We start from the raw sequence: 15,536 nt of genomic DNA, 5'->3' as shown, positions 1-15,536 counted from the left end.
CTGTAGGGGAGTGGGGACGAGGGATGGCTGAAAGAAACGAAAGAAAGTAACTGGTATAAACTTTCAGTTGTAAAATAAATAATTCAAAGAGATGTAAATTACAGCAGGAGGAATAGAGTCCATACCATTGTATGAATTTTGTATGGTGATGGGTGATCACGATGAGTTATCATGATGATCATAGCATAACGTGTATAAATGATGAATCATTATGTCTACACCTGAACTTAATGTAATATCACATGTCAACTATACATCTGGAAAAATAAATACATGAAAATGAAAATAGTACTGTCAACCCATTTTGCCAAACACACACAAAAAAACAGAACTACACACGAAAGGAAACATACACATGGATATGTCCAAAATTATTAGCAAATCAAATCCAACAATGAAAACAAAGGAAAAGAATTCCATTGATGCAAAGTGGGTAATTTAGATATAATTAGAGGTAAAGTTTTATTGCTTGGATGTTCATGTTATTTAATTGTCTTTTAAAAGTACGTTCTCTGCCCTACACCAATATTTCGAGTTAAGTGAAATTGTTAAACATTCATTAATTTTCCCCCTATACAGCTAGACTTAGGTTTTTTGTTTGTTTGTTTGTTTATAGCAAATATTCCTATTTAAACACAGACACGTAGTTTCCATTGGAGAGTGAATAAGTATATAGCATGAATAATTATTTAACATTCAAATCTCTGGAATGGTGCTATGGCTCAGTATTATTCAATGTTTTATCCTTCCCTCAGGCATTTATTTTTTCCAGCAGAAACTTTAATCACCTATTTACAAATAATACAAATGGAATGTAGGTATGTTAAAAATGAAGGTAAAATTTGAGAAGATCCATTCAGAAATTGATGTTTTTATGGCAGTTACACAAAAATTGAAAACGTAGTCATTTTTCACTCTTAGTGTCAAATATAATTAAACACCCGTCGACGGGTTGCTGATTTTAGAATATTTTCAGTGAAATAGAAATGACATATCAAGGGCATAAAAAAAAGAAATACAGGGCCCCTGAGTGGCTCGTTAAAAAAAAATTTAAAAAAAAAGAAAAAGAAATACATAATATGTAGATGTAGCAAATTTGCCTAAAAGTAAAACATAAACCTATAAGATATTTTACACAAGGCCTAAGTCCTCAGTGTTTGTCATTCAGATGGAAGTAAGTGAACAGCCTGGGTGGTTAAGTCTCTGACCCCAGCATCTTGTGGAACATAAAATTTGTCAGAGGCATTTGCTGAGGCACAAACTAAATGCCACACTGCAAGCTCAAAGCCTCTACATTCTAGAGGTGTGTGAGGAGATAAAGTGTCTTCAAAATAGCCCAAGGGTAAGAATTTCCTGTTCAAATTTGAAGTGACACACTGATGAGAAATCTACTTTTTCCACTATTGCTTCACTCTCAGCTCTCACAGGGCCGGCAGGCTGTGAAGACCACAGACACTGTCTGGTCACGAGAGGAACCTGGTTCCCTCTGGACGTTGCATGACTGTCTGGCCAACAGAAGGTATGTGTCACCACGGTCCTGCCTTTCTAGTAGTCACCCCAGTGAGTGGGAGATTATAAATGCTGGTGGGATGCATCTGAGGCACAGCCAATATACAATGAAATCACAGAGAACATTGGTATCTGCATTCCAACAATTCAGGGTAACAAACAAGAATGAGTATGAGATACATTAGAGATCTTACAATATTCAAATTCTTGCCTGTGGAGAAGTCATTAACAACACATGCATATACCTATGCATAGGTTTGCAAATCAATATAATTTCAGGTGAGATCACAGAAGCATCAGGACAAAGAACACATGATTTGGATTTGTCATCAGTTGTCATCAAGAATATATTATATATATTCGACATTGGTCCAGTCTTTAAACATAAATCCCTAAAATTAATCCATTATACCATAAAGGTCAAATGGTATTCCTCATACATTTATTTCAATAAATGAAAGCAGTTTGATTATTCATAAAACACAAGATGAGGTACCTTGTGTAAAAATGCTAATTTAAACTTAACTATAAACAATCCAAAGACTTTTTATAAAATAAAACAAAACTTAGCCAAGAAAGATATTCAATACTGAAAGTCACTGTTATGCAATGAATTGTTACATGGTCTAAATGATATGAATCAGTAATGATAAATGGGTACTGTGTTACAAATAATTAAAATTGGGGCTCCTGAGTGGCTCAGTCGGTTGGGCGTCCAAATTCGGCGGGGGTCATGATCTCACTGTGAGTTCGAGCCCTACATCAGATGCTGCGCTGACAGCACGGAGCCTGGAGCCTGCTTCACATTCTGTGTCTTACTCTATCTAACCCTCCCCACTCACGGTCTGTCTTACTCTCTGTCTCTCTCTCTCTCAAAAGGAAACAAAACAATTTTTTAATAAAAATAATTAAAATCACTAACACATTATTGAGAACTTAGACCACTCAGATTGAGTTTAAGTGCTTTATATGCGTTATAGTGTACGTCTTTTAATTCCTATTTTAGATTACTAAACCAGATAGCTAGACATGAAATAAATCTTTTTAATTTTTTTTTTTAATTTTTCATGTTTATTTATTTTTGAGAGACAGAGAGAGACACAGAAAGAGCAGGAGAGGGACAGAGAAAGGGAGACACAGAATCTGAAGCATGCTCCAGACTATGAGCTGTCAGCACAAGCCCCGCGTGGGGTTCGAATCCACGAACCATGAGGTCATGACCTGAGCAAAAGTTGGTCGCTCGACCAACCGCTCAACTGACTGAGCCACCCAGGTGCCCGACGAAATAATTTCTGAAGGTGATACTTTGTACTTGGAGAGACAGGAATGATTCCAGAGATCACTGACTGCATAGCTCCTTGACTGAAGTCTGAAATTACATTCATGTGAGTTTTAGTATAACTATACAACTAGAGTTACCCTAATGCCTTTGAAATCATAGATCTTTCTAGAAGTTTGTAACAACTGTGTTCTTCCATAAATGATCTACTCTATTATTTATCATTTTATGGTTTCATATCTTTGCCATTAAATCAGTTGTCACTCTGATGTTAAGTCCTCTTGTAAAAAATGCTTTGTTTCTTTTTGTTTTCGCTATTGTTCCTGCTCTGGGCAATTTTAGTGTGTCATGTAACATTTTGCAACATATGAAACATTTCTTCTTAAATTTAACAATTCTCAGAACTCCCCAGATGTTCAAAATAAAATATCACTTTGATAGCACTGCATTACTTTTTAGAAACACAATTTGAAACCACAAATAAAAGTCATTTGCAACAGGAAATTCCTATATGTGCTAAAAATTATATTCTCCCATCTTAGGGGACTTAATTTTTAACAGTAATGGGTTTTAACATTGTCAAAATTGATACAACACTTTTTTCCTAATACAGTATTTTAATTACTCTGGTTATTCTAAAAGTGTTGAAATATGTCTGTGGAATTTGACCTTACTTTAATGAGGACACTATTATTCATGAATTCCTTTCTTCTTCACTAATTTAGTGCTTTACATGTTTTCCAATCAGCATTATTATGCTATTATTGTAAATAAAAAACATTTATTCTATCATGAAACACTTATTTCAATCTCTACACAAGTTAGTACCAGACTTTATACTGTTCAACTGCAAATGAGGAGCATCCCTCACCCTGCACCCCACCCGGTGTCACTGTACTAGCAATGTCGTCAGCACATGACACACACTCTTGATCAAGACCTTCAGGGCAGTTTCATCCACATTGTAGCTGACACTACTCAGCTGCAGACATGAACAACCAAGGAGTGACTTATGCGGAACTCCATCATGCTAAGGGCTCAAAAAGACAGCAAGTGCAACCTAAGGGCACGAAAAGTTCCATTTCAGTAACTGAGGAGGAGATAGCCTATGCAGAATTAAATCTTCAAAATGCTTCTCGGGACCTTCATGGGAATGGCAAGAACTCTCCCTGCAAAGGTAAACATTTAATACAAGCAGGTATGTCTGTTTTAGGATTTGAAGTTGGGGTGTAGGGGTGTAGGGAAAGAGTAGGAAGTGATCTCACATAGTTTTCATTTGTGAGGACCAGAGCTGGAGGTTGGAATATGGTATTGTAATTGAATGCATTGGTATATTCTGAGAGAAGATTCCAATGATAGTGATGGGTTTGAGGTGCAGGTTATTGTATGTGATTCCCAGTGCATTGTCGGTTATCTTCCTTGTATATCTCCTAAATGACTGTTTCCAGGCATCCCTTCTCAACGTTTGCATTTCTCTTCCTACTACTCACCATCATGTCCAGAGAAGCTCATTGCCGGTATCTTGGGAATCCTCGGCCTCGTCTTGATGTCCACTGTGGTAACAATAGCTGTTATTCCCTGTAAGTACGTGTTTGAATGACTAAAAGGGAATTTTTCACCTTACTGATCATTAGTTCCTCAACATATTGTGTAACACTTTGAATTTATTGTCTCATTTTAATGCATGTGTGCTCTAAATGTGCAATGATTATTTAGAGTTTATCTAAAGTAGACATAAGAAAATAAATTTAGGGAGAATTAAACATATATTTGGATTTAATAACTCAAAGGCAAGTCATAGAAGAGACTTTATGGTGAAATACGCATTAATTCTTGAGATTGCTTAAACCAAATATTGTAAGAGATGGTGAGGTTTGGTTTCTTACTTTTGAATTATTTTCTCTCTCATGTTCCTTACTGTATTAAATTTTTCTGGTAAAAGAGCACACCCAATTTTAAACTAAGAAACTCAACTTATTATGATTCATTTCATTTAATATTATGTTTTTTGAGAATTGCTTTAATGTTCTAGCTACTGAAGGACCAGAGCAGAACAAAACGTCCCTGGAAACAAAGATCCAGAAAGGTACAACATCACTTGCAAACATCTGTTATTAGTCTACTGTCTATTTTAGCTTTATCTCCAAGTAGGCAAAGATGATAACAGATTCTTTTGGAAAAAGTGAATTCAAAAATCGCTTAATGAACTTTCAGAACTGATGGGGAAATACTCATTCAAAATCATCGTACATGCTGTTAAAATTGCCTCACATTTCCTCCTTCTATAACATGATAAAAGGTAAATCATTTCATAAAGATGGTTTTCTTCACTGACTCTCGGGACATGTAGATGTGGACATTTTTGTGGTCGCTTTATTTGGACACATAAATTAGGCAATGAAAGGCTAACTCTTCTCTGAGTGTGTGTGTGTTTTGTTTTAACTTTATCAGCTTGTGAGGGTATATGAATATGGTAGGTACACATATGTGTATCCATATACAGTATGTAAATTTTCATTTTGTAATAGTCAAAGCTTTTTGGATAATATCTCGTATTATCTCTCTCCAGCATGTCTCTGTTGTCATTGTCTGAAAGAGTGGTTTACATATTCCAACAATTGCTATTACATTAGCACTGAGAGAAAATCATGGAAGGAGAGTTTGATGTCCTGTACTTCTAAGAAATCTAACCTGCCTTACTATGATGATGAAGAGGACAAGGTAAGTTTTCAAATGTTTCCTGATTCTATTAAAAGCTTGTCATTAAATGGGGCTCCTGAGTGGCTCAGTGGATTAAGCCTCCGACTTCGGCTCAGGTCATGATCTCAAGGTTCCTGTGTTTGAGCCCCACATGGGGCTCTGGGCTGATAGCTCAGAGCCTGGAGTCTGCTTCAGGTTCTGTGTCTCCCTCTCTCTCTAATTCTCCCCTGCTCGTGCTCTCTCTCTGTGTCCCAAAAATAAATAAATGTTAAAAAAATTAAAAAGGAAAAGCTTGCAATTAATATTATGCTTGTAGAATTCATCCATAGTTTTATATGTATTTGTAGTTTATTTCTTTTAAAGTCTTTAATATTCCATGGTTTGACTCTATGACACGTTATTTATATTTTTATACCTTGAATGTACATTTGATAATTTCCAGTTCTTGCTTTTCATAGGAACCTTTGCTTCTAGAAAGGCTCTTTTGTCTGAAATTAACTTTACTATTTAATTTTACAACACATCAAGGAAACTAGGCATATGATTGTGCACATTGATTACAATGTAGTTAGAATCACACAATTCTAAATTACATCATGAGACTGAAGTTTAGAGCCTTTATCAGGCCTGCCCATTTTCCTTTTATGAAATATCTTTGCTTATTTTGGGGCTGTATATCAATGGAATCATTCAGGGTACATTTTTTTGTGTGTCTCCCTTCTCTCCCAGGTGCTACTTGTAATCCATCTATAGTAACACACTTGTCTACAGTTTGTGAATATTCACTGCTCTCATATGAATATGACATTTTAAAAACCATTCTCAGAAATTTAGTTCCTTTTTTGTAAGTGTTATTATGAATAATTATGTTACGAAAAGTCTTTTCTATGTCTTCCTCCACATATCATATTGATAATCATTTATTGCACATAGCGACATATTATATAATATATTTATCTAAAATAAATGTATGGTTTTCATAATAAAATAATAATGTATAAATGTAACATAATTGTATTCATGTATAATTATACTACACTTCTCTGTAAGCATTAGTATGGAATTGCACAGTCATAGATATGTGTATATTTCACTATACTAAATTATCCCTACATTTTTCTATTTTATGGTGTAAAATACATTGTACCAAATAGGCCTTTGATCCAAAACTCAGCAGTCTCAGGAAAATTAATTAAAGGCTCTGATGGTCAGAAACAGCACCATTTTCCTGGGTTGCAAATCTCAAGGCTATTCTCTTTGGTGAGAATGAGAAGTGCTGGGGTGTGTCTCTTGCCCATTTCTCCAGGACGGTGTCTTCTTTTCACTTCTCAGAAGTCTTTGTCATATTTTAGACCTGAGTTCTTTTTTGAGCTTTTAAGATGCAAATACCTGCATCTGCATTTTTACTCTCATATTGGAGTCTTTTAATGATCAGAATTTTAATGTTACCATGGTCCTACTTAGTGTTTTGTACATTACAATGAGTATTATTGGACCTATTTCAGAAGTTAGCCAAAGTTCATGAATAGAATTTCCTATATTATTTTCCTGTATTTACCTTTTTCTTTATTTCTTTATATTTTAACTTTCCATTATGATTTATGATCCAATTAGAATTTATTTTTTGTGATGCTATATGTCTGAGGCTGTGAGATAAGAATGAAAGTTGTATATTTCTACATCATTACCTCATTGACGGAGCATCGTTTATAGCAAAGTAGGTCTTTTCTTCATCTGTAACTTTATATACATAAAGTTATATATATGTACACATGTGCTCTAATCTCCTTGATATAAGTAATATAGATATTATATATCTTTATATAGATGATTGGATATTCATAGATCACAGTCTACACAGTCTATCACAACCCACAGCAGTTCGAGTAAAATGTAGAGACTTACTTGCCTTTAAGGTCCGTTACCATGTCCCATTTATACTGTAAGTGTCCTAAATATTTCTCTGCTTACATGGAGAATCACATGCATGTTATAACTTTGCTTCAACTGATACTTTTGCTTCAAATATCAAACAATTTCAAAAACACAGGAGGTGAAGGAAAGTCCATTAGACCTGGTAAGAATTTTGTTCTTACGTTTGTCCTCTCTTCCTTCCTTATGATCCAAAATGCCTTCTTTTGCCATGTATTCTCCATAGCAATCCTTTCATTGTGTTCAGGGCTAGTTTTACTGTTAGAGAAGCAGCTCACAGCCCGAGGAGCAAGACTGTTCCTGTCAAGTTCATTTCTCAAAAAACAATCCACTCTGTCTATCAGTATCAGGCGTAGGTTTGAACTGTATTTTTGAGTGTCTGTGCTTCATCTCAATTTATTTTCTGTACCTCTTCATTCACAAGGCTTGTCTTGAGGTATCAGAAAAGCCTAAGGGAGGTTATTTTTTGTGTTTTGTGTTTTGTGTTTTGAGGGTGGTGGTGAATTTTTGGAACAGGGATGCTCAGCAATTTTTTCATGTAAATTAATGCTATTTGCCTCCTCAATTTACACTATTTCAGCTTAGGAAAGTTTTCATAGGAACAACCTACTGTCAGAGAGAGGGGAAATCTGTACTTCTGACAGTGCTTTACTGAAACCAACTCAACTGGTTTCTGAAACCAAACTATGCATCTCTTTACCTTCTCTGCTTTCGTGCTTTCACATTGGAAACCTGAAGGGAAGCATTCGTGGAGACTTTGTACCACACACATTGACAAATGCTAAAAATATAAGGTTTATAGTATAGATCCCACCATGCAGTGTTATAATTATGGCTGCAAATTATCTTATCTTTTCAAGAAATTCAGAGGGGAAAATACACACGCAGATCTAAACTTTTACCAACCTATTTATCATTTCTGGTGATCTCTAATCCTTCTTGCGGATATGCGTTACCATCTAGTGTCATTTTAATTGTAGCTTGAAGAACATTGTTGAAAGGCAGGTGTAGTAAGAATAAATTCTGTTCGTTTTTGTGTCTGATGTGGGGTCTTTATGCATCTTGTTTTCTGAAAAACTATTTTCTGAATGTATAATTCCTGTTTGACCAGTATTTTTCCTTTGTTTTGGTTGTTTGTTTATTTGTTGTGTGTGTGTGTGTGTGTGTGTGTGTGTGTGTGCGCGCGTGCACACAGGTAGTGGGTTTCTTTCTTTCTTTTTTTTTTCCACTATTTTTCTGGTGAGAACTCATCTTTTAATCATATTGTTATTTACCTAAATATAATGAGTTGTTTTTCTCCTGCCCTTGTCAAGATCACCTCTTTTTGTGGGTTTGACTTTGATTTTCTTTTTTAAGCTGTTGAAGAAAATACCATGACCCCATAACATAGAATTTAACACATTACCCATGTTAAAAAAATAGCCTAGTGTCTTAGAGCAGTTTTAGGTTCATAGCAAAACTCAGACATAGCACCGATATATGCTGTATTCCCCTACTGTCTATGTGTCAATGTAGGAGCAGTTCATAGACTCTCTCATTTTCAAAAGCCCTCAGTGGGGTGGTTCACTTGCTACAACTGATACACCTGTATTGACACATCTTTACCAGCCAAAGACCATAGTTTACTTCAAAGCTTACTCTTGAGGTTGGGCATTTTATGCGTTTGGAAAAGTAGATAGTGACATGTATCAAACATTATGGAGTTCTACAGAATAGTTTCCCGTCCTTCAAAATCCTCTGTGCTCCCCCTATCCATCCTTCCTACCCCCTAAACACTATCAACCACTGATCGATACTGTCTCCATAATTTTGTTTTTTCCAGAGTGTCATATAGCGGGAATCCTATACTCGCACATCTTACATTGCGTTTAACTAGATCATCCATTGTAACCAGTTGAAGCACCCAGTTTAAGTTAGCAGTGCTAACTATCACATTGCTGCAAAAGATATCTAGAGCTCTCCCCTTGTAAAACTGGAACTCAACTCACTGCACAATAATTCTCCTTCAACACTTTCCCCTCAACCTGAGCAACCACTATTCTACTTGTTGTTTCTATCACTTTTACTTCTTTGGATACTTTCTATAAGTGGAATCAAGCAGGTTTTTTTTTTTTTTTCATGTGTATGACTGGCTTATTTCACTTAGCATAATGTCCTGGAATTTCATGCATATTGTGGCACGTGATAAGATTTCCTTCCATTTACAACTGAATAATATTACAGTGTTATGTGTATACCACGCTTTCTTTCTCCATTCATCCATCAGGGGACATTTGGGTGGCTTCTGCCCCATGGCTCTAATGAATAATGCTGCAGTGAGCATGGATGTATATATATCTTTGAGATCTTGCTTTCAATCTTTTATATAGTTTCCTACATGTGGGATTGCTGAATCATGTGGTAATTGTATTTTCGATTTCTTGAGGAAGCTCCATACATGTCTTCATAACGGCTCACTCATTTACATTCCCAACAAAAGTGTGTAGTCTCCTCCTTCTCGACCTCCTCACTGACCCTCTTTTAAAAAATGTTATTTATTTGCTGTGAGAGAGAGAGAAAGAGAGAGAGCAAGCAGGGCAGGTGGAGACGGAGGGAAGGGAGAGCATCTGAAGCTGGCTCTGCATCGTCAACACAGAGCCTCATGTGGGGCTCAAGCCCACAAATGTGAGATCATGACCTGAGTCAAAACCAAGAGTTGGAAACTTAACCAACTAAGCCACCCAGGCACCCCAAGCTTTTTTTTTTTTTTATAAAATCCATCCTAATGAGTATAATGTAATAACTCATCATGATTTTGATTTGCATTTCTCTGATCATTAGCATCTTTCCATATGATTTTTCACAATATATATTGTCTTTTGAAATATGTTTTTTTAAAATCTCTGTCAATTTTTTAATTGTGTTTTGGTGTTTGATGTTGTTGGTACTAAATTGTAGACTAATTATATATTTTAGATGTGATTCCCTGTTTGATATATGATTTGCAAGTGTTTTTTCCACTCTGTCTTTTCATCGTTGATCATGCCCTTTAGTGCCCAGAAATGTTTAGGTTGATATAGCCCATTTGTCTACAATGAACTTTTCCTTTGTGGTCTGGTTTTGGTGGAGTTAATTTTAGTATAAGGTGTAAATGTAAACATCCAGCTTCATTCTTCTGCATGTGGGAAGTCAGTTTCCCAACACCTTTTGTAAAAGATTCTGTCTCTCCCTATTGAATGGTCCTGGCACATTTATCAAAACTGATTAGACTGAATACACATGGGTTTGTGTCTGGATATTTTTAAGGGATTGTTTCTTTGGGGATTTAGGGTTTGTGTCTTTCTGTTCCTTATGATCCAAAATGCCTTCTTTTACCATGTATTCTCCATAGCAATTCTTTCATTGTGTTCAGGGCTAGTTTAATGTTAGAGAAGCAGCTCACAGCCCGAGGAGCAAGACTGTTCCTGTCAAGTTCATTTCTCAAAAAACAATCCACTCTGTATATCAGTATCAGGCGTAGGTTTGAACTGTATTGAGTGTCTGTGCTTCATCTCAATTTATTTTCTGTACCTCTCCATTCACAAGGCATGTCTTGATGTATCAGAAAAGCCTAAGTGACGTTATTTTTTGTGTTTTGTGTTTTGAGGGTGGTGGTGAATTTTTGGAACAGGGATGCTCAGCAATTTTTTCATGTAAATTAATGCTATTTGCCTCCTCAATTTACACTATTTCAGCTTAGGCAAGTTTTCAAAGGAACAACCTACTGTCAGAGAGAGTGGAAATCTGTACTTCTAACAGTGCTGTACTGAAGCCAGCTCGCACTGGTTTCTGAACACAAACTATGCATCTCTTTACCTTCTCTGCTTTCATGCTTTCACATTGGAAACCTGAAGGGAAGCATTCGTGGAGACTTTGTACCACACACATTAACAAATGCTAAAAACCATAAGGTTTATAGTATAGATCCCACCATACAGTGTTATAATTATGGCTGCAAATTATCTTATCTTTTCAAGAAATTCAGAGGGGAAAATACACACGCAGTTCTAAACATTTACCGACCTATTTATCATTTCTGGTGATCTCTAATGCTATTTACGGATATGCATTACCATCTAGTGTCATTTTAATTGTAGTTTGAAGAACATTGTTGAAAGGCAGGTGTAGTAAGAATAAATTCTGTTTGTTTTTGTGCCTGATGTGGGGTCTTTATGCATCTTGTTTTGTAAAAAACTATTTTCTGAATGTATAATTCCTGTTTGACAGGTATTTTTGCTTTGTTTTGGTTGTTTGTATATTTGTTTTGTGTGTGTGTGTGTGTGTGTGTGTGTGTGTGTGTGTGTGCGCGCGCGCGCGCACAGGTAGTGGGTTTCTTTCTTTCTTTTTTTTTTTTCACTATTTTTCCAGTGAGAGCTCATCTTTTAATCATATTGTTATTTACCTAAATATAATGAGTTGCTTTTCTCCTGCCCTTGTCAAGATCACCTCTTTTTGTGGGTTTGACTTTGATTTTATTTTTTAAGCTGTTGCAGAAAATACCTTGACCCCATAACATAGAATTTAACACATTACCCATGTTAAAAAAAATAGCCTAGTGTCTTAGAGCAGTTTTAGGTTCATAGCAAAACTCAGACATAGCACCGGTATATGCCCTATTCCCCTCCTGTCTATGTGTCAATGCAGGAGCAGTTCATGGACTCTCTCAATTTCAAAAGCCCTCAGTGGGGTGGTTCACTTGCTACAACTGATACACCTGTATTGACACATCTTTTTCAGCCAAAGACCATAGTTTACTACAAAGCTTACTCTTGAGGTTGGGCATTTTATGCGTTTGGAAAAGTAGATAGTGACATGTATCAAACATTATGGAGTTCTACAGAATAGTTTCCCATCCTTCAAAATCCTCTGTGCTCCCCCTATCCATTCTTCCTTCCCCCTAAACCCTGACAACCACTGATCACCTTACTGTCTCCATAATTTTGCTTTTTCCAGAGTGTCATATAGGAGGAATCCTATACTCTCGCACATCTTACATTGCATTTAACTAGATCATCCATCGTAACCAGTTGAAGCACCCACTTTAAGTTAGGAGTGCTAACTATCACATTGTTGCAAAGGATATCTAGAGCTCTCCCCTTGTAAAACTGGAACTCAACTCACTGCACAATAATTCTCCTTCAACACTTTCCCCTCAACCTGAGCAACCACTATTCTACTTGTTTCTATCACTGTTACTACTTTGGATACTTTCTATAAGTGGAATCGAACAGGTTTTTTTTTTTTTTTTTCATGTGTATGACTGGCTTATTTCACTTAGCATAATGTCCTGGAATTTCATGCATGTTGTAGCAGGTGATAGATTTCCTTCCATTTACAACTGAATAATATTACAGTGTTATGTGTATACCACACTTTCTTTCTCCATTCATCCATCAGTGGACATTTGGGTGGCTTCTGCCCTATGGCTCTAATGAATAATGCTGCAGTGAACATGGGCGTATATATATCTTTGAGATCTTGCTTTCAATTCTTTTAGATAGTTTCCTACATGTGGGATGGCTGCTTCATGTGGTAATTGTATTTTCAATTTCTTGAAGAAGCTCCATTCTCTTCTTCATAACGGTGACCGATTTACATGCCCAACAACAGTGTGTAGTCTCCTCCTGGTCGACCTCCTCACTGACCCTTTTTTAAAAAATGTTATTTATTTGTTTTGAGAGAGAGAAAGAGAGAGAGCAAGCAGGGGAGGTGGAGAGGGAGGGAAAGGGACAGCATCTGAAGCTGTCTCTGCATTGTCAACACAGAGCCTGATGCGGTGCTCAAACCCACAAATGTGCGATCATGACCTGAGTCGAAACCAAGAGTTGGAAACTTAACCAACTAAGCCACCCAGGCACCTGAGCTTTTTTTTTTTTTACACCATCCATCCTAATGAGTATGAGATGATAACTCATCATGATTTTGATTTGAATTTCTCTGATCATTGGCATCTTTCCATATGATTTTTCACTATATTGTCTTTGGAAATATGCCTTTTTAATTTCTTTGCCCTATTTTTTAATTTTGTTTTGGTGTTTGTTGTTGTTGGTACCAACTTGTAGATTAATTTTATATTTTAGATGTGATTCCCTGTTTGATGTATGATTTGCAAGTGTTTTTTCCACTCTGTCTTTTCATCGTTGATCATGCCCTGTGTTGCACAGAAATGTTTAGGTTGATATCACACACTTGTCTACAATGGACTTTTCCTTTGTGGTCTGGTTTTGGTGGCAGAGCCAAGAAATCATTGCCAAATGCAGTGTTGTTTATTTTGCCCCTAATTTTCCCTTGAGGAACTTCTACACTTTATATTTATGTCTTTAGTCCACTTTGAGTTAATTTTAGTATACGGTGTAAATGGAAACATCGAGCTTCAATCTTCTACATGTGGGAGGGAAGTCAGTTTCCCAACACCCTTTGTGAAAGATGCTCTCTTTCCCTACTGAATGGTCCTGGCACCTTTATCAAAGCTGGTTAGACCAATTATACCTCGGTTTGTGTCTGGATATTTTTAAGGTATTGTTTCCATGGGGGATTTAGAGTCTTCGTCTTTCTGTTCCTTCATCTTGCTGCTTATATCCTATTCCATTCAGAACTAGTGTGCAGGGCAGGGATGGATTCTGTCTAGATAATGTGGCATAAGGCTGATGGAGGTGGAAGACGTGTCACCCATCCCTGATTTTCACACTGACTTAAGTCACTTCACAATCCACTCTGTTCCCTCAAGAGTATTTCTTTGTCTGTATTTGCCAGTGTTCTTTAGTCATTTCATTATGATGTCATGAGACGTGGATTTGTACGTGCTCATTCTGTTAGCAGTTTGCCAAGTCTCTGGTGTCTATAAATATTTTAAATGATATTAGTAAGCTGTTCCTTTGTTGTGCCTTAAGATTGTTGTCCTGTTTTTTTTTTTTTTTTCTGCCTCTGTTGTTCTTCTCATATTCTACTTAGAACTAAGCTGGCTTTCCTGATACTCTTTTGAAAGTCTCTGAATTCTGTAAATTGTTCTCTTTCTTCTCTCTCATCCTAAGGTGTAAATAAATTTGTTACTCCTTCAAATTCATCAGTTTTTTTCTACTTGAGTGGATTTTCCATTTCCGGTATGGATTTATGCACTGAGATTCTCTATGGTTTCTTCATATAGGTTTATATCTCCATTGATATTTCCTACTTGCTAAATTGCTGCCATCACATGTTCATGCAATTATTTCAACTAAGTTTTCTTTATAGTTTTCATATATTTATAAATATGACTTCTAAATACTTTTGTTCTACTGTGTGCAACAAGTTATCCCTGCACACGTTTCTATTGACCTATGCTTTCCTTTCGTCGGAAGACATTTTTAAATTTCTCTTCATATTTTTTTACTTTTTAGGTAGACACTTTTTAAAAATATAATTCAGAAACATGCATTGTTTGTCATTTTTCCTAGATTTACTATTCTTTTTGCCAAACATTTATGGCAGAATCTTCTCCACTAAATCTCTCTGCTGATAGTTTTGTTCAATTGTTTCCAAATTCTTATTGCTTATTTTTATGACCTTGTGACTTTTACCTTTGATGTTAGTTACTATTTTTTTTAGAAACAATATGTTCAAATACTGCAAGTCAGTATGGACTCACCTTCTGCAGTGTGACATCTGTGCCTGTGTCTGTGATTGTGAGAGGGACTGTTCATAATGTTGCTAAGAGTTCTCAGGTCTCCTGTATTCTTACTTTCTCCTGGCTTCCTCTTGGTCTCCTCTCCATGTGTGTATATTTTTTCCATAAGCTAAGAGTGTTGGAGAGCTAATATCAACTCTTCCGTTATATTCTCATATCCAGTATGTTTCCATTATATTTATGGGGGTCACAGTGCTTGACACAAACACTACAACCTCTGAACAGCACAAGTATGGGTTTTCTTCATCATTACCGAGCGATATCAGCACTTGGAGCTGAAACATCAGTGGGTACCCATCCCCATCCCCAGTGCTGATCAGGTCTCTCCCTGTAGCACCAACACCGTTGCTCTTTGCAGCTTCTCCCAAATGTAAAAGCTACAATCTTCTGGATCACTGAGCCAGGGGTGGGCAGGTGGGGAGGCACTGGAACATC

General features: G+C 36.4%; 2 protein-coding genes across 2 annotated transcripts in view; both read left to right on the top strand.

The window, feature by feature from the left end:
* Nucleotides 1–2,523, top strand: part of LOC122240515 (NKG2-A/NKG2-B type II integral membrane protein-like) — a 28,032-nt gene extending 25,509 nt beyond the window's left edge. The window contains 2 exon segments of the mRNA XM_042993679.1: nt 1,419–1,560; nt 2,516–2,523. Coding sequence (XP_042849613.1) covers nt 1,419–1,560; nt 2,516–2,523 — 150 coding nt within the window.
* Nucleotides 2,524–3,666: 1,143 nt separating this feature from the next.
* LOC102955468 (NKG2-A/NKG2-B type II integral membrane protein-like) lies at nt 3,667–15,380 on the top strand. The gene is made up of 5 exons (XM_042993677.1): nt 3,667–3,965; nt 4,291–4,368; nt 4,821–4,874; nt 5,358–5,509; nt 15,264–15,380. Exons 1-5 carry the CDS (start codon nt 3,779–3,781, stop codon nt 15,378–15,380), a joined length of 588 nt encoding a protein of 195 aa, XP_042849611.1. The 5' UTR covers nt 3,667–3,778.
* The last annotated feature ends 156 nt before the right edge of the window (nt 15,381–15,536 follow it).

The sequence above is a fragment of the Panthera tigris genome, chromosome B4 (genome assembly GCF_018350195.1).
Source record: "Panthera tigris isolate Pti1 chromosome B4, P.tigris_Pti1_mat1.1, whole genome shotgun sequence".
NCBI lineage: Eukaryota > Metazoa > Chordata > Mammalia > Carnivora > Felidae > Panthera > Panthera tigris.
This window is presented reverse-complemented; position numbering and strand designations above follow the sequence as displayed.

Excerpts from the sequence above, each read along its gene's own strand:
- LOC102955468 (XM_042993677.1), top strand. The coding sequence starts at position 3,779 with ATGAACAACCAAGGAGTGACTTATGCGGAACTCCATCATGCTAAGGGC. Across the intron at positions 3,966-4,290 it reads CAAGAACTCTCCCTGCAAAG|AGAAGCTCATTGCCGGTATC; the intron begins GTAAACATTTAA and ends CATCATGTCCAG. Across the intron at positions 4,369-4,820 it reads AACAATAGCTGTTATTCCCT|CTACTGAAGGACCAGAGCAG; the intron begins GTAAGTACGTGT and ends TTAATGTTCTAG.